This window comes from Hemicordylus capensis, chromosome 1 (genome assembly GCF_027244095.1).
Source record: "Hemicordylus capensis ecotype Gifberg chromosome 1, rHemCap1.1.pri, whole genome shotgun sequence".
Classification (NCBI taxonomy): Eukaryota; Metazoa; Chordata; class Lepidosauria; order Squamata; family Cordylidae; genus Hemicordylus; species Hemicordylus capensis.
In genome coordinates, this window is record NC_069657.1 from 37,602,549 (window position 1) to 37,621,364 (window position 18,816).

Here is an 18,816-nt window from a genome sequence, read left to right on the forward strand (position 1 = left end):
TTGAAGTTCCTCCATTGTTCCCTATGCCTGGAACAAGCTGTATTCACAGAGTGCACACAAGTTTTGCATTGCAATTTGCAATGCATTTTGCAACCCTGCCTTGCGAAACACTGCAGAAGCACACAGTAAAAGGGAATCTGTCCCTCCCAACACAGAACACACATTTCAAACACAGTCCAAAGATGGTAAAAAAAAAAGATCACTGACCCAGAATCCAATGCCAGCCACAGTGCCTGCACTGCAGTAACATCACTAGCACAAGTTGCTCTCTCACACACAGTGATGACTCCTTACTTCAGCATTGCAACAACTGCGACAGCCTTACTTAGCAGCAAGCATAGCCATAAACTCAAGTAGAGCAACTTCAGCCACATTTGGACTGAGTGCACCTTGTAATGCAGATTGCAGAGCAGACCAGAGCAGTGACTGAAGCACAAGTCTAACATCCAGACATAGAGCTCATCATAGCAATCACCAGGAAACATTGGTGAGGCCTTCAGGAGAACCTTAAAGACTCAACTTTTTAGTTTGTCTTTTAATGATATCTAGTTTTAATTTTAATCTGGCTTTATTTTATTTTATTTTAATTGTTTCATTATGTGTTTTTGATTTTATATAAACTGCCCAGAGCCACTTTAGGAAGGGCAGTATATAAACTGAATTAAAAAATAAGGAAGTATCACACACACAGCAGCCACTGTCCATTTCTCACCACAACACTGTCTCACAAACAAACTCAAGGAAGACAGGCACCCAAGTTCTTCCTTTGTCAATCTGAGATCCAGCAAAACCAGATAGATACAGCACAGCATATTATATCCAGTGATGAGAAAACCACAAAATCAAACCTTCCTTCCATCCTGCTGTATCCTCTTCAAGAGAAACACACTATAAGGGCTCCCTCTGCCTCCCAGTCCCTATACATTTTGAAACTCCCTCCTTAGGGGTTCCCCTTCCCTCCCCCCAGGCAATGGGGGCACAGTTGCCCATGGCAACATCTGATTTATATGATAACAAGCCAACCAAGAAGCAAGGAGATCACAAGCTAGTCGGTAGCCTGTGCCTGAAAACCAATCAGCAAGGGAAAAACAGACCTTCAAAATGGTGCTTGAATCCTCAAAATGTTTTGACTCAAAACAGGGTTGTTTTGTTTCCAACTTGAAATAGGCCCTTTATTTAAAGGGTGTATTGTTTCTAGCTCAAACACTCAAAACAGCCTATTTCGAATCAAAACATTTAGATGTTGAAACGTTTTGGATATCCCTAGCACATTGGTAACAGAACCCATTATTAGGTTTTTTAAACCATATTTTATTTTATTTAATGCATTTGCACATATAATCAGATTTGGAATACTGTGTTCATTTTCTTTTGTTTAAGGTTGGTCGGGATTGCTCAATTCATATTTGGGATACAGAGACAATCAAACCACTGTCAGTATTAAAGGGCTATCACCAATATGGTGTTTGTGCTGTCGACTTTTCAGGTATTCGTGATTATCTTGTTTCTCTGAAACTATTTTTTGTGATATTATGTTGTTTCACAGAAACAATGTAACTTATCTCTAAGTGAGACTGCTTCATTGATCCTAAGTAGATCATTATTGTACTGAAACATAAATTTAACTGTATTATGTATGATAGTTAATACTGAAAAGCCCTTGCAATCATTATGTTCTGGAAAAGACTGGCTTTTAGACTGATGCCGTTACCTGTAAAAGGATGGTAAGGAATGAGTGTGGGACAGGACAAACTGCCCTCCATGGACCCCTCTTATCTGGGTAGTTCTCCCAAGAGTTTGTGTTGGGGCTTATCTTGGGTGATGGGATGAGAGACAGAAGCAACTCTTCCCTGCCCACCACCATGTGAAGGCTTTGGGCAGAGAAGTTGTCTTAGGGATTACCAGTAAGCCTTTTTGGGCCCTTGACAGCTGAGCAAGGATGCTGGTCCTGAGTGTGACCACACAGAAAGAAACATTCTCTGGGTTTTGGCCAAACTAGAGACACTTCTCCCTCAACTCTCCTTATCATGCCAAACTCTTCCCCACTAGGCCCTCTTTCCATACACATTCATAGTATTTGGTAGGCACCAGGTTACACAATGATGATTTATACCCATCTGTCTTTATTATACAATTCCTTTTTTAGCGGATGGCAAACGGATTGCTTCAGTTGGAATAGATGACAATCACACCATTGTTCTTTGGGACTGGAGAAAAGGAGAGAAGCTTTCAGCAATAAGGTAAGTGTTTAACTTCTAGAAATTATAATCAGAACATAATTCAATTAGCAATGGACAGGATCAAAAGTACAGCTACTCTGAACAGATTCAGATTGTCTTCTCCCTATGTGCTGTGAGAGAGTGAGATTGTAACTTTTTATGCCATCTACCAAACAAACAACCATATATGGATGTAACGTGTGCATTGGGCATGAATGAATAACCTTGAATTGTATGATTGATATCCCACATTCAGTCTAGAAATTGTATTTGCAATTCAGGATTATTGAATAGTATATGCACAGACCCCATGCCTGTGTTATCCCTATGTTTGAATATCCAGCCAGTCCAGAGATGGCACAGGAGCACCTAATGGGCAGAGTAGGAAGGTACAATCTTGCTACCTCAGTGCATTTAAGGAGAATATCAGGGAGCAGTTAATCTAGATCAGCCCCCTGAGATGTAATTGACAAGATTACTTTCGACAGAGTTTTCCTTAATAGCCATTTTGTGGGTCTGATTCAAACCAAAAGGTAGGGTAAAAACTGAATAAATAAAATGAATACAATAGCTGACACGGAAACCCTGAATGTATAACCATCACTATGAAGCTCAGGGGTCTGACAGTACAGCAGCATTTATTCTTCATGGATGAAGATATAAAAAATTAGCTACTATGGCAGGCAAGGACACAATTTTCTTACCCATCTGTTTCATACTGCTGATTTTTTCCCCCAATACAATTGTATATTCAGGTGCATGACCATGTGAACCAAGCTCTTTTAAGTAAATATATATTGCTTAGATCCTGATGAATGCTGCATGTGTGCTGCTAACAATAGCATGGGGCACTGGGCCCCGCTCGTGTGAACAGTAGGCACCCTTGCACAAGAGTGCAACTCATTTTGGCATTCTCCCCAAGCTCTGGAAGCTCTGTGATACAGTGGAAACACATCCCTGGGATGGGTTTCTGCTGTAATACAGGACTTCTGGAGTGCAGAGAGTGCCCAAAATAGTCTCACTCTTGCACAAAAGTGCCCATGCTTTGGAAGTGTGGGGGCTATAGCTGTGTGCACATGCTGTTAGAAGCACACACAAAGCATTCGTTAGGATATCAACCACAGAATTAACAGAGCACAGTTGTCAATACTGAAGACCAGTCTTTGAAAATAGTACATCAGTCTGTCACAAGTGTATTTTATATATTATCTGAAAAAGATTATTGAAAAGTGACTGAATACAACATTAAATATAAAAACTAATATAACTGCATTGTACTGGGTCAGTCAGAAATTATTGTTGAAGACATGTTACCTAGTAAACTGCTGGAACTATTTTTCTCCATATCATAATGAAAATATTTTTTATTTTGTTCTAGGGGGAGCAAAGACAAGATCTTTGTTGTTAAGATTAACCCCTTCATGCCTGACAAACTCATTACAGCTGGAATTAAACACATAAAATTCTGGCGAAGAGCAGGTAAGCAAATAATTTAAAGTATTAACATATTACTTCGAAAAGTCATTCTGATATCTGTGCACCAGAATACCCAATACCTACACAAAAGGAACAAAGTGACTCCTTGTACCCAGCACTTGGATTCCAGTCCATAATTCCATACACAGGCAATTTTAGTCTCCTTTTCTTGTTTCTCTTGACACAAACATTGTCCATATGCATTTTGTATGTTCCTATGTGTTTTTTCTTTCTTTCTCAGTGATGTATTTATGGTTTATGGACAAGTTATGTAAGTAGCTTGCCCTAAGGTTTCAGGATACAAGAAGCTATTAGAAAAGAAGCAGCAATAGAAAAAGAATCTAGGATGATTAAAACTGCTCTATGTGGTCTTTCTTAAAATCTTAATGAAATGTATTTATTTATTTGATTTGATTTGATTTGATTTGATTTGATTTGCATTCCACTCTTCCAAAATGGAATTGTAGACATAACGTTTTGTTTTTACTTTAATAAAGGAGGTGGACTGATTGGGAAAAAGGGCTATGTAGGCCCAATGGGAAAGATTGATACAATGATGTGTGCAGTTTATGGGTGGACAGAAGAGATGTCATTCTCTGGAACTTCAACTGGGGATGTGTGTATATGGAGAGATCTGTTTCTTATAAAAACAGTGAAAGCACATGATGGACCAGTGTTCAGCATGCATGCACTAGAAAAGGTAAGTGCCTTATACTTAATATCTTTATATTTAAAAGCCTTAGGACGTATGTAACAAATCACATGGAAAGTGGCACATCTCGTGAGAATTCTGACAACACTCGGGGAGAGAGAGAGAGAGAGAGAGAGAGAGAGAGAGAGAGAGAGGAAGGACGGACACGAAGGCCTCTGATGCCTCGATGAGTCTCCTCACAAGGAGGACAGCAAAGCTAGGGCTTCCCATCCGGCCTGCATGGATGGCCCTTAGTACTCTCTCCTGCCCTGGCTTGGCCATCCTTCTTATGAGGAGATTCGGCAGGGCATCAGAGGCCAGTGGCTGGAGCTGAGGGAGGGAGCGGCGGTTGGTGGAGCTGAGAGAATGGAGGAGTGGAGGAGAAGGGGTGGCTGAAAATGGGGTGGCTGAAAGTGGGGGAGTGGAGGGGGTGACTGTGAGTGGGGGAGGGATTGCTGCGATGGGTTTCTGAAAGTGGTGGTGGGGAGGAGGGGTGGCTGTGAGTGGGGTGGCTGAAAGTGGTGTTGGGGAGTGGGGTGGCTTAGTGGGGGAGTGGAGGAGAGGGGGTGGCTGTGAGTGGAGTGGCTGAAAGTGGTGGAGGGGAGGAGAGGGGGTGACTGAGTGGAGTGGCTGAAAGTGGTGGAGGGGAGGGGGTGGCTGCGAGGATGGCTGAAAGTGGAGGGGAGGAGAGGGGATGGCTGCAAATTCAGTGGCTGAGAGTGGGGGAGGGGAGGGGTGGCTGCAAGTGGGCTGGCTGATATGTCACTGAGCAATAAAGCAGGGGCTGTGGTGGGACTTTAAGGAGAGCAATAAAGTCTTAGCGCACAGATGTTCTGTGCAGGGCCAGCTAGTGAAATACTAATACTTCATTCCGAAGAAATGTAAGGTCAAGATCTAAAAAGCTACTGCAGGCATATTGGCATTCCCACCAGTAGGGTTTTTGAATTACTTTCTTTTTGACAACAGGCCCCTATGTTATATCACAAAATAGTACTGAATGATCTGGATCGTGATCCATTGCAGCCATAAGAATGGGTTCTGCACCTGTGCTGGACCATTCGGGCAGAATTGACTAGCTCCTTGAAGTGCTTAGCCCTGCCCCTTGCACGTGGTGCGTCTCTTCAGTTTGGGCAGGCTAGCGTTTTCACCTCAGTTCCTTTCTGACCGCCATTGTGTCGGTACCTTGGACACGGAGCTCTTCAGAACTATTTTTCCTGTGAGAAAAGAATATAAAAATAGATTAGTTTTAACATACCTGATCTAAAAACCCTGAACTTGACTGCATGGAGGATAGGCTCTTGATGGACATTCTCCTAAACAACTGGAAGAAATCCACTCGAGTGAACTATAACAGCAAGTAGAGATGGTTCAGACTCTATGCCCAGGAAAACTAGTTCCTACCTTGCACCGCCACTTTCCAAGAAGGCTTGCTTTACTTTACATCTCTGAAGCAATGTAACCTGGCCAAGGTCTCCATCAAGGTCCACCAGGCCACTGTTTCCTCCCGCCATCCTGGATGGGACGGGAAAACTCTCATGCAGACTCAAAAAGATCCCTCAAGGAGTTAAACAAACTTTACCATCTGATCTGGTGGCCCACTGATCAATGGAGCCTCTCCCTCGTTCTCAGCCCTGACGGAGTCTCAATTTGAACCCATGGCTACAGCACCTCCTAAGTTGGTGACACTGAAAGCGGCCTTTTTGTGAGCCATAATGTCGACTCGCCGTGTCAGTGAATTAAATACCCTGAGGACAGACAGATATGCCTTATATTAAATTTCATGAAGATAAAGTAGTGCTACGCATGGACCCTGAATTCAGACCTAAAATAGTCACTGACTTCCATATTAATAGTGACATCATACTACCTAACTTCTTCCGGAATCCCACGACACCCCTGGAGCGTTCGCTACATTCCCTAGACATTCGATGGGGTCTCCTTTTCTACTTGAAGTTGATGAAGCCCTATAGAAAGACAAAGCGACTCTTTGTGAGTTACAAGGGTACTGTGAAAGGTTACCGAATCTCATGACAGAGACTCTCCCACTGGATCGTGAAGTTGATCTTCTTCGCTTACAAACATCAAAAAGTGGACCCTCTTAAAATCGTACAGGCCCTCTCTACTAGAGCTTATGCTACTTCTGCTGCCCATATGGCAGGAATCAGGCTCAGGGCCATCTGCACTGCAGCAACCTGGTCCTCTGAGCATATCTTTGTCAAGCATTATGCTCTGGACCTTCACTCTGCTGCTCAGGCCAACTTTGGGAGGGGTGTGCTGAAAAGGGTCTTACCTTAAGCATACCACACCCACCTCCAGACTGACAGCTCGTTAGTCACCCACTCTTATGTCTGCAACAGATCACGATCCAGATAAACAGGTTGCTTACCTGTAATCAGTAGTGATCCGTTGCAGTCATAAGACCCTCCCACCGGCCCCGCTGCAGTATGCAAAGTGACAACATGCATGTTTGCAGTATGGGGAAAAGCTCTACTTAACTTGTGGAGATATACACTACTACAATACGACATTGGGATCTCAGTGTTGGTCCTCCAGGAACTGAGGTGAAAATGCTAGTCCACCCAAACTGAAGAGACGCACCATGGGCAAGGGGCGAGGCCTAATTGCTTCAAGGAGCTAGTCAATTCTGCCTGAATGGTCCCACACAGGTGCAGAACCCATTCTTATGACTGCAACGGATCACTACCATATCATTGATTACAGGTAAGCAAACTGGGTTTTTTTCTCAGTTCCAAATGTCATTTGTTATATAGTGTGGTGGCCCCTTGGTTGTGCAGAACTAGTTGTGTTTTTCTTTGAATCTCAGCCTATGATTGCAGAGTCTGATTTGGATTATATATTTTACAATGATTAATTGATGGTTAGGGTTAGTTGAAAGTTGAAAATTAGTTTGAGTTGAAAGGACTCTTACTCACAGTAACACTTCCATGCATGTGAGGGGAGGGGTGATTTTCAGTTATTCCCTCCCCTCTTACTCTCTGCAGTTGCCTATATCTCTCAAAAAAATTCATCCCTAAGGGTTGTAGGACCCCCAGGGACATATTTCAAGACACAAGTGGCTACAAAGGGAAGGAGGTTTGCTGAAAATCATACATTCTCTCTGAATGCATGCAGAAATATTATCCACAGACAACTCTACTGCAAATATTTATTTACTCTTGGTTTGTAAATAATGTCTTTAAATTGAACTGAGGCCAGTTCAGTTTAAAGACTATGACTAGTTTTTACTGTTGTCAGTTCTCAGTTTTGAAAATTTAAATAGAATTTCTAACATGTTTTAGGGTGAAACTGAAAGCACTACTAAAATGTCAGTGGTGAGTAAACATGATGCACAGGGTCAAAGTAAATATAGCTTTTAAATTGAATTTAAAAGACATATTTACCTTGTCCATGTGCATATTTACTCACTGTCCAAGCTGAATTGACCTTACATTAATTTAATTTAGTTTAATTTAATTTCAAATTAGTTTAATTTAATTTCAAATTAGTTTAATTTAATTTCAAATTAATTAAGTTAATTTGAATAATAACCATGTTATCTGTTTATAGAAATGAACTAAAGATGAACAGTGTCAATATTTAAATTCATTCATTCATTCACTGAATGAACATTGATGTTGACTAAACTGTAAAATACTTCTGTTCATTTTAAAAAACAAAAAATTCCCAGGGATTTGTAACTGGAGGCAAGGATGGAGTAGTGGCTCTTTGGGATGACACCTTTGAGCGGTGTCTCAAAACATATGCTATCAAAAGAGCTGCCTTGGCCCCTGGCTCAAAAGGTGAGTTGAGTTTTTTCTTTTCTTCATTTATTTATAGTACATCAACTTCTCTCCTTTCCATTGCTCTTTTTTAAAAAAATCTTAGTAATCTGGTTCAGCAACAGCTTTCCAGCACACTATGCAAAAAGCAAGGGGAGAAGTCAAAACACAGACACCTCCCCATGTGGTCTGAAGTTACTCCATTACCTTTGTGGCTGGGGAAGGAGCAGTGCTGTATCCAGTCTCAGGTGGCAAACATAACAGAATAAGGGACCATAATGCAATTCAGAAATAATGTACAGCTAATGGATTAAAAATAAGGACCTGCTACTTTTTTGCTTAATCGCTTCCCATTATCTGATGTGTGTTGCCTGAACATTGTATACTGGTACTGAGTAGTAACAGAAACAAAAGGTATGCTTTGCTTTTCTGTACTGGGCTCTTACAGTTTAGAAAAAATTGAGAGGAAATAGAAACAGAGTTCTAATACTAGATACATTCAGGTGCTAAATTCTTATACATGATTGTAGTCATATAAAGTGGTGTTTGAAATTCACAGGGGCCATTTACATGACCTACCTGGCAGGCGGGAAGAAGGTTTAGCAGACCTTGACTTCCTCCCAAACAATCATCCTGGGCTTGGTGGGAGCGTGGAGTGTGCTCCCACACAATACGTGCTGCTCTGTGCATCGCAGAACAGGGCAGATCACTCTGAGGCTGAGATTCATTGTTCCGGCCTCCAGGTATCCCACAGTGTATCACAAAGGAACATAGGAAGCTGCCATATACTGAGTCAGATCATTGATCTATGTAGCCTCATATTGTCTTCACAGACTGGCAGTAGCTTCTTCAAGATTTCAGGCAGGAATCTCTCTCAGCCCTATCTTGGAGAAGCCAGGGAGGGAACTTGAAACCCTCTGCTCTTCCCAGAGCAGCTTCATCCCCTGAGGGGAATATCTTACAGTGCTCACACTTCTAGTCTCCCATTCATATGCAACCAGGGTGGCTTAACTAAGGGGACAAGTCATGCTTGCTACCACAGGACCAACTCTTCTCTCCTCTCCGATCCATAATCACACATTGAGCATGATGCACTGGAGGATTCCCCCAGGGGGATGGGTGCTCTAGGGGTCTGTCTCTGTGTCAGCATGAACTGCAAGTAGCCCGCACTGACACACCATCCTGGCAGCATAGCCTCAGCTAAGAGCCGAGCTTCGGTGCTGGGTTTGGTGCCATGACACTGCCGGGATCCACGTGGATCCTAGCAGTTCTCACAGGCAGCCAGACTCAGGCTTGGCTGGCTAAACCTGGGCTTGGCTACTTGTGAGAACAGCCTCACTGAGTCTTTGTTAAATGTTTTTGATTTCAGTGTGGATGTTTTCGTAAGGTTGAAGGCAAAATCTGAAATAGATTTCTGATTTCAGCTTCGAGATAGTATAGAGTTGGATCTGGATCATGATCCATTAACCTCCATTAGAAGTGGCTTCTGCGCCTGCGTGGAATCCCTCGGTGTCGAGTACCACAGCTCCTTGTCGGGTTTCAGCCCCACCCCACGTGACCATGTGGCTGCTATTTAAGGCGGGAAGAAATGCTGCTCCCTCAGTTCCTTTTCAACTGCAGTAGCAATCAGTCACTCAGTTGCTGCGACCTCATTTTGGTTCCCTCATTGGTGTGAGTTCTAAAAAAACAAAAATTAAAAAAGGACTGATTTTTTTGGCTTCGACTTTGGACTTTGGACAATGACAACGAACATGGATGATCTGAAAACAGCGGACAGAAAGATGGAAAAGAAGACCTTCACATTCTGCTTGGAATGTAGTGCTACACTGTCTTCTCAAGATAGCCACGATCTACAGTTTGCCTTATCTGCCTTGGAGAAGTGCACAACATCTCCACATGCCAAGTCTGTTTGTCTTTTTTGAAGCAGTCTAGGCACAATAGAAAGCTCCACTTGCGAGCCACCTTGTATGACAATGCCTTAAGTGCCCCAACTCTGTCAACATCGAAGCAAGGGGCAGGCTCATCATCTAAGTCTCCAGGCCTGAGGACTGTGTGTGTGCAGTCTAAATCCTCAGTGCCTTTGTTTAAATCACCCAAGTCTCCGAAGAGATCAAAGGTTAGAATGGCAGAGGAAGAGGCTTTAGAGCATCAAAGAATAAACAAAAGTCTTTGGCATCGGAGAGGATGCCATTGCCTTGAAGCCTCCAGGACGACATCATAACATCTATATCGAGACCTTCGACACAGAGAATGTCGACAGCGGAACATCCATCGATGCTGAGGCATCCTTCGTCATCGACTGAAACTCAGGACTTCTCGACATTGAAGCCTTCAAGATCGACACAGGGTCATAACTCAGATGCTTCGACCATCAATGCCAAAGCCCTTGACATCAAAGCCTGCCTCAATGCCGAAGCCAGCATAAGCGCCTAAAACAACTTCTATATCGCTGGCCACAACACTTATTCAATGTCCTTCAGCACCCATTGTATTGGATGTGGGCTTGATGCTTAATACTCCAATATTGACAGAATCCAAGCAGGCCACTCCTCGATGTCAGAAGCCTGTAGCATTTGATAATGGAGATCATGATAATGATGGTGATTTGGAGGGAGATACGGGTCTTGATCCTACAACTGCACAAACCCTACTCTCTATATTGGACTCAAATAGCAGCACACCATCCACATCACTTTCAAAAGGTTCTTGCCACAGGCAGGAGACCAAATTCAGACTTCATCTCAGGAATCTGCAACAATGTCAATACCTACTCACAACAAACCACAAGTGTGTTATGTGCTTACTACTGCACATTTAGCCACTACCACAAGCTGGCACACATGTGGTTTCTCCTACTACTCAGAATTCTGCTGCCTTGGGCTTGTATTCTCTGGCTCTCTCATAGAATTATCACAATGACAGATCTTGGAGAGCTTCCAACTTCAACAGACAAAACCTTTTAACATCTGTCTTTGCACAAGAAGCGTTGGTTAGAATGTTGGCAGCAGGGGATGCTTATTCCTCCTTACCAAGGGAAAAGGTGATGACTATGGCAGTGGCTACACAAACGCTTCTGCCCTCACCACAAGAGATAATCAAGCGGACTCAAGTGAGAACCAAACAAACCATACAAACTCTGACAGACCCAGGCACAGACCCAGGCAAACTGTTTCCACTGAGACTCAAACTCCAACACCCCAATCTCTACTGCCAAGGTTGCCACCACCACAAGACCCAGTGCTGGGTTCTTCTGCTCACTCTGAAAGCCTTCATGGATCTTCAGATTTCAAATCAGATGACAAAATGGTAGGGATTTTACAAGTCCTGTCTCCAGACGTGACTACCCCTTCCCATGTTTCTCTGACAGATGAAATGAAGACTTACCACCTGCAAATCAAAGAGATAGCTGTGGCATTGGGCTTAGATCTAAAGACACAGACTGTGATGGTGAGGAGAGGAGAGCTGGTCTTATGGTAGCAAGCATGACTTGCCCTCTTAGCCATGCAGGGTCCATCCTGGTTGCACTTGAATGGGAGACCACCTGTGAGCACTGTAAGACATTCCCCTTAGGGAATGGAACCACTCTAGGAAGATCAGAAGATTTCAAGTTCTCTCCCTGGCTTCTCCAAGATAGGGCTGAGAGAGATTCCTGCCTGCAACCTTGGAGAAGCTGCTGCTAGTCTGTATAGACAATTCTGAGCTATATAGACCAATGGTCTTACTCAGTATATGACAGCTTCCTATGTTCTTCTGGATGATCCAGTCTACAACTTTATGGCTAAATATCTCTCTGCACAACCAGTAGCCATCCTAGTTCTTCCAGAAATTTTTAGAGCTGCACAAAGTGCTTGGGAGGTAATGCACATTTCAACCCCAACATCAAAAAGGCTATAGAGCCACAGGGTTCAAGAGATGTAATACCTGGACAACACTTACCTGCAGAAACATCCGGTGCCTAATTCACTGGTTATAGTTTGCGCAACTACATCAAAATCTGGAAGAAGACACACCACCCCTGCGGCCAAAGAGGGCAGGAAGTTAGATGTGATAGGGAAGGAAATGCTATTCTACGGCCTGCCTTTTGGTTAAGATCACCAACAAGATCACCAGAGGCCTGCATGGCGAAATATAATCATTCACTTTGGGACACTCTAGAACAGGACAAGCTCTCTCCAGAGCAGCTCAAAGCTCGTTTTAAGCAGACTTTAGCAAAATCCACAGTGCTTACTCGTCAGCAGTTAAGTATGGCAAAACATCTGGCTGAGTCAGAGTCCTATGGCTATGGCTATCACCTTGAGACATCATGCCTGGCTTAGATTTGCCGCCCTTCAAACAGACATGAAGGAGAAGATAGGATTTCGCTTTGAGGGGAAGGGTCTCTTTTCAGAGGGAACTGATTCTACCATGGGAAGGTTAAAGAAATCAAAGTCTACTGCTAAGACCTTTACTTTGGCGTCTACATCTTCTAACACTACCACATACAAGTCTTACAACAGTCTTACAATAGGAGAGGAGAGCTGGTCTTGTGGTAGCAAGCATGACTTGTCCTCATAGCTAAGCAGGTTCTGCCCTGGTTGCATATGAATGAGAGACGATGTGTGAGCAAAATATTCCCCTCAGGGGATGAAGCCGCTCTGGGAAGAGCAGAAGGTTTCAAGTTCCCTCCCTGGCTTCTCCAAGATAGGGCTGAGAGAGATTCCTGCCTGCAACCTTGGAGAAGCCACTGCCAGTCTGTGAAGACAATACTGAGCTAGATAGACCAATGGGCTGACTCAGTATATTGCAGCTTCCTATGTTCCTATGACCACGATCAGATTGCAAACAACAAGATAGGAGGGATTACAGAAAGTCCTGTCAACCTTACAGCAAGCTCCTCTATCAAGCCAAGAATAAAGGAAATCAGAACCAACATAGTAAACAGGCTGAGGCCCAAAAACAGCATCTTTGAAGATTGGGCCAGCCCACTGTGCAAGCTAACATAATCATACCTCCCTCAAAATGAAGCAGATGCCAACCCCAACCTTATGGCACCAGAGATAGTTGCCAATTCCATCTTTGCAGCACCAATAACATCAACAATTGCCAATACCATCAAGCTGGCAAGCCATGCATCTGCATGGCACCGCATAGCATCGGATTGCTGGGTCCTGACTATAATATTTGCAGGTTTTGCCATAGAGTTCAGGCAACGCCAGTGTTCAAAGCTGTACGCTTCATGAGTGCAACAACGGCTCTGATGGAAGAGGTGAAAAAGTTGTTATCAAAAGGGGCTATAACCCCAGTGCTGTGGGCACACAGGCGGGAAGGATTCTATTCCCGCTACTTCCAGATCCCCAAGGGGGGTGGAATTCAACCAATTATGGACCTGAGAGATCTAAACAAATTTGTCCATGTGAAAAAGTTTTGAATGAAGGCATTTCAGGACATTCTACCACTCTTGTATCAGGAATGGTGGCTTGTGAAGCTAGACCTAAAAGATGCATATTTTCACAATGAAATTCAGGAAGCATACAGGAAATTCCTAAGATTCAGAGTAGGCAACTTAATCTTCCAATACAAGGTTCTGCCCTTTGGCTTCAGCACTGCGCCACGTGTATTCACCAAGTGTATGGCAGCAGTTGTTGCACAAGTGATGACCAGAAGAGTTGCACTCTTCCCGTTTCTGGACGATTCGCTTCTAGTGTCCAGAAACAAAAAAGAGTTACGTTCTCAGATATCATACCTGTTGCAACTTCTCCAAGAACTGGGCATAGATGTGAATTGAAAGAAATCCCACCTAGAACCAGTGACAACGATAGCCTATATAGGAGCAATCCTAGGCACTCAAGCAGGAAGGACATTCTTACCTCAGGAAAGATTCCAAACCATCAAGGAACTAATCCAGGTTTTTACTGCGCAACCAACTCAACAGTCCATTATACTCACTTGAAAATGAGGAAACTTCAGCTATGTGGTTCTTCTCCGTATTCTATCCAAATGTGGACAGCACTCTGAGGATACTCACAATCCCTCCACAAGTCATTCAATCACTATGTTGGTGGACATGCCCAGAAAACCTATTTCAAGGTGTCCCATTCCAGTCACAAACACCAACCGTGTGGGTGACAACAGATGCTTCCATGACAGGTTGGGGAGGTTACTGCAATGGCAAAAAAGTGCAGGGGAAGCGGAGCTATTGCCAAAGACAGATTCATATCAACTTCTTGGAGCTTTTGGCAGTTTTTCAAGCAATGAAAGCATTTTTACCTATGCTGCAGAGTCAAACAGTACAATTCCAGCTAGACAATATCATTGCAACTGCATATCTGAACAGGTAATGAGGGGCTGTCTCGAGATCTCTGTGTGCCTTAAGCATCCAACTCTGGCACTGGTGCATCCGCAATCACATCTGTCCTCAAGCAATTCATATAAAAGGAATGTATTTAGTGGACAACTTAAGCCAAACGTTTCTACACAGGGATCAACATGAGTGCACATGAGACATTTGACTCCAATATTCAGAGTCTGGGGTTGGCCTCTGAAAGACATGTTTGTGACATCATTCAGTACCAAGTATAGGAACTTCTGTTCCAGGGCGGGAACAGTCACAAGACTTGGTGGTAAGACTTCTAGCTTATCCAGCAGCGTGCATTCTGATAACTCCACAGTGGCCAAGGAAGTCTTGCTTTCCACTAGTACTCAGACTCTCCCAACACAAGTTCAGAAGACTTCCACAATTCTCAGATCTTCTGTCATGAGAAGGTGTACAGGTACTACATTCTGACGTAAAGTAAAGTGTGCCGCCAAGTCGATTTTGACTGGCACCCACAGAGCCCTGTGGTTTCCTTTTGGTAGAATACAGGAGGGGTTTGCCTTCCGTGTAGTATGAGATGATGCCTTTCAGCATCTTCCTATATCACTGCTGCCTGATATAGGTGTTCCCCATAGCCTGGGAAACATATCAGCAGGGATTTGAACCTGCAACCTTCTGCTTGTTAGTCAAGCATTTCCCTGCTGCGCCACTTAGGGTGACGTACATAGCCACCTTGAAACTAACAGCGTGGTGGATAGGCTTCTAGAGCACATTACACTAAACAAAAAGGAGCCATCCACTTGGAAGAATTACACAAGGAAGTGGAAAAGGTTCAAATCCTACGCATCCTCTTACAGTTTCTGACCTTTAAGAGCATCAATTAGACAAATTCTACTATACTTAACATCACTGAAGATTGAAGGCCTGTGTAATGGCTCCATCAAGGTACATCTAGCAGTGCTTTCAGTGATGCATCCAGGTAGGGATGAGAAGTCAGGTTTCTCCCATCCAAATATCAAGAGCTTCTTGAAAGGCCTCACTAACTAATACCCACCAATTAGACAACCATTAGAACAATGGAGCATCTCCCTGGTTCTCTCGGCATTAACTGAAAAGCCATTTGAGCCTCTATCCATTAGCAAGCCTAAAATTGATCACCTTAAAGACTGCTTTTCTGGTAGCAATCGCGATGGCCTGAAGGGTGAGCAAGCTCACAGTACTGCGTATGGACAAGCCACACACAAGGTTCTTCCCAGATAAAGTTCTCATGTCACCTGACAATACTTTCCTACCTAAGGTGGTAATAGATTTTCACCTGCACCAGGAACATTGTACTACCAACCTCCTTTAAAGAACCTGACACCTCACTTGAGAAGGCACTGCATTCCCTAGATGTCAGGAAGTCTTTGCTATTCTATCTAGCAGAAACCAAGTCTTTTCACAAAACAAAAAGATTTTTCGTCTCATACAAGGGAAAGACAAAAGGCCACTGTATATCCAGACAGTGTCTGTCACACTGGCTGGTGGAGCTGATTCTACTAACCTACAAGTATCAAAAAATAGACCCACCTAAATCAATAAGGGCACATTCAACGAGGACCTATGCAGCCTCAGCAGCCCATTTATCCAGCCTATCCTTCAAAGACATATGCAAGGAGGCAACATGGTCATCTGAGTTGCCCTTTGTGAAACATTATACCATTTACTTGAGCTCTGCAGTGGAGGCAAATTTTGGGAGCTCTATAGTAACTACTGTTCCTTCCCCCTAGATTAGCTGACTAAACACCATTTCTAATGGAATTCAATGGATCACGATCCAGATAAACAGGTTGCTTACTTGTAACTGATGATCTAGTAGTGATCTGTTGACATCCATTAGACTCTCCCAAACCTCCCCACTGCAGTACAAGTCTCTGTAATAGAATTCACCTGTTGATTGCTGCAGAGATGGTTGCCTGCTCAGGTTGTCATCCAGGACCTGAGGGAGCGGCATTTCTTCCCACCATAAATAGCAGCCGCATGGTCACGTGGGGTGGGGCAGAAATGCCACGAGGAGCTATGGTACTCCACACTGCGCCGTGCAGGCGCAGAACCCATTTCTAATGGTTCTCAGTGAATCACTACCAGATCATCAGTCACAGCTAAGCAACCTGTTTTTATTATCTGCAATCAGATTGTTAAAAAGTGAATTATGCTCACTAAGATTGGTAACAAGATCCAAGAATATAAGAAAGAAATTATAATGTTCAAATGTTTTATTCAAGCCAAGATTTCGTTAGAAATTAAAGAGGATAGAATAGTAATCTGTCCAGTAAGCTAATTAAAATGTGGCTTTATCTGTAAACATGATGTGATATTCAAACTGAATTCTTATATGTAAAAAAATTCCTATTTAGGTCTCCTTTTAGAAGATAACCCTTCTATACGTGCCATATCACTAGGACATGGTCATATTTTAGTGGGTACAAAGAATGGTGAAATACTGGAAGTGGATAAAAGTGGACCAATAACATTGCTGGTTCAGGTAAATGTAAACATTAATCGTATGTTTTTAATTTTTTCATATTTTAAGTTTTGAAACTTTAAAATATAGAGGTTACGATAATGCTTTCCCATTAGTTGTGTAAAAGCCCAATGTAAGATAAGACTGCTGGTGTCACAAGTGGGCTGTGCAGGTTGGCTGCTTCCTTTTTAATTTTAAAAACTATTTGTATTCCTCTTTGTAATATAGGAAATGAAACTGAATTAACTTTGTTTTTACAGGGTCACATGGAAGGAGAAGTTTGGGGTTTAGCTACCCACCCTCATTTACCTATTTGTGCCACTGTAAGTGATGACAAAACCTTAAGAATATGGGATCTTTCCCCTAGCCATTGCATGCTAGCTGTTCGAAAGCTGAAGAAGGGTAAGGTGGAGTTCTTTTTTCTTCAAATCAAATAAATATTTTGTCATGTAGTTAGGTTCTGATTAAGTAGAATTTTTTTAACTTACTAAGTCTGGGGAAACCAAATTTTAATAACTTCTATATATTTAATTCTCCAAGATGTGCCGCTGGGGATGCATGACAAAACTCTCGCGAGAGTGGCGGCACCACTTGCGAGAGTTCTTGACTTTGGGCAGGCAGCAAGCACCGCGTGAGACAGGAGGCACCTGGCAGCCAGCTGGCAACAGGTGGCAAAGAGTTTGGTCATGCCAGGAAGGACAGGAGGCGGCTGGGGGCTGGCCGCATGAGGGTGGCAACAGGTGGCAAAGAGTTTGGCCACTTCAGGAAGGACAGGAGGTGGCTGGCAGCTGGCTGGATGAGGGCAGCAACAAGTTGGGCCACATGAGACAGGAGGCGGTTGGCCGGATGAGGGTGGCAAGGAGGTTGGCCACGTGGTGCGAGACAGGAGGTAGTTGCTATACTGCGGTTGGCCACGGCAAGCTGGGCCTGAAGGTGGGTGGGGGAGAACAAGCTGGGCCTGAAGGGGGAGAGAGTCAGGGGCAGTTATGGCAGCCAGGATGAACAAGCAAGTAGCAGGTGGGTGGGCTGGATGGCCACAGCTGCCAGGTGAGCAGATGGGGGGACATACAAATGGGCAAGTGGTTGGGGGGGCAAGGGAAGTCTCCAGAGGGGAGGCCAAAGGCTGAGTGCACTACTGCACAGATGCTCTGTGGGGGGTCCTCTAGTTTCAAAATAATGCTAGTAAACAAGCAATTTCTGTGGCTCATTTCTCCTTTGAGGAAATGAACACACATGGAGTAGTCACTGTCTGTTTGGGAACTGGAAGATTTCATATACAAGCAGCAGCAATGTGGGTTGCCTTGGGTTAATGTCACTCTCAGTTTAAATTCTTAATTATACGGTTTATTTATTTAAAATATGTCTATACCACCCAAAACTTGTGTCTCTGGGCAATTAAAGTCATTTAAAACATCAAATCAATTAATTAAAATCATTTAAAAGATTAAAAACATTTAAAACCCAATATTAAAATTATTTAAAATTATAATTCTAATTAAAAGCCTGGGTGAATACATTTTTCTTCAGTGCCTTTTTGAAAGTTGTAAGAGATGAGGAGGCTCTTATTTCAACAGGGAGCGCATTCCAAAGCCCAGGGGCTGCAACAGAGAAGGCCCATTCCTGAGTAGCCACCAAACAAGTTGGTGGCAGCCATAGGCGAACCTCTCCAGATGATCTTAACAGGCGGTGGGGCTCATGGCGAAGAGGACGTTTTCTTAAATACCCAGGGCCTAAGCTGTTTAGGGCTTTATAGGTTATAACTAGCACCTTCTATTTTGTTTGGAAACATATCGACAGCCAGTGTAGTTCCTTCAAGACAGGAGTAATATGATCTTTCCTAGATGACCCAGAGACCA

At 43.4% G+C, this 18,816-nt stretch overlaps 1 protein-coding gene across 12 annotated transcripts in view; it reads left to right on the forward strand.

Moving 5' to 3' along the window:
• Positions 1-18,816, forward strand: part of EML5 (EMAP like 5) — a 266,795-nt gene that overhangs the window by 147,216 nt on the left and 100,763 nt on the right. For all 12 annotated transcript variants that reach the window (XR_008313699.1, XM_053285479.1, XM_053285478.1 and 9 more), the window contains 7 exons: positions 1,381-1,486; positions 2,147-2,240; positions 3,598-3,698; positions 4,193-4,395; positions 8,075-8,186; positions 16,854-16,981; positions 17,221-17,362. Coding sequence is in view for 11 of the 12 variants with exons in the window: in XM_053285479.1 (XP_053141454.1) it covers positions 1,381-1,486; positions 2,147-2,240; positions 3,598-3,698; positions 4,193-4,395; positions 8,075-8,186; positions 16,854-16,981; positions 17,221-17,362 (886 nt within the window). In the remaining variant the exon portion in view is untranslated. The remainder of the gene's footprint in view (positions 1-1,380; positions 1,487-2,146; positions 2,241-3,597; positions 3,699-4,192; positions 4,396-8,074; positions 8,187-16,853; positions 16,982-17,220; positions 17,363-18,816) is intronic.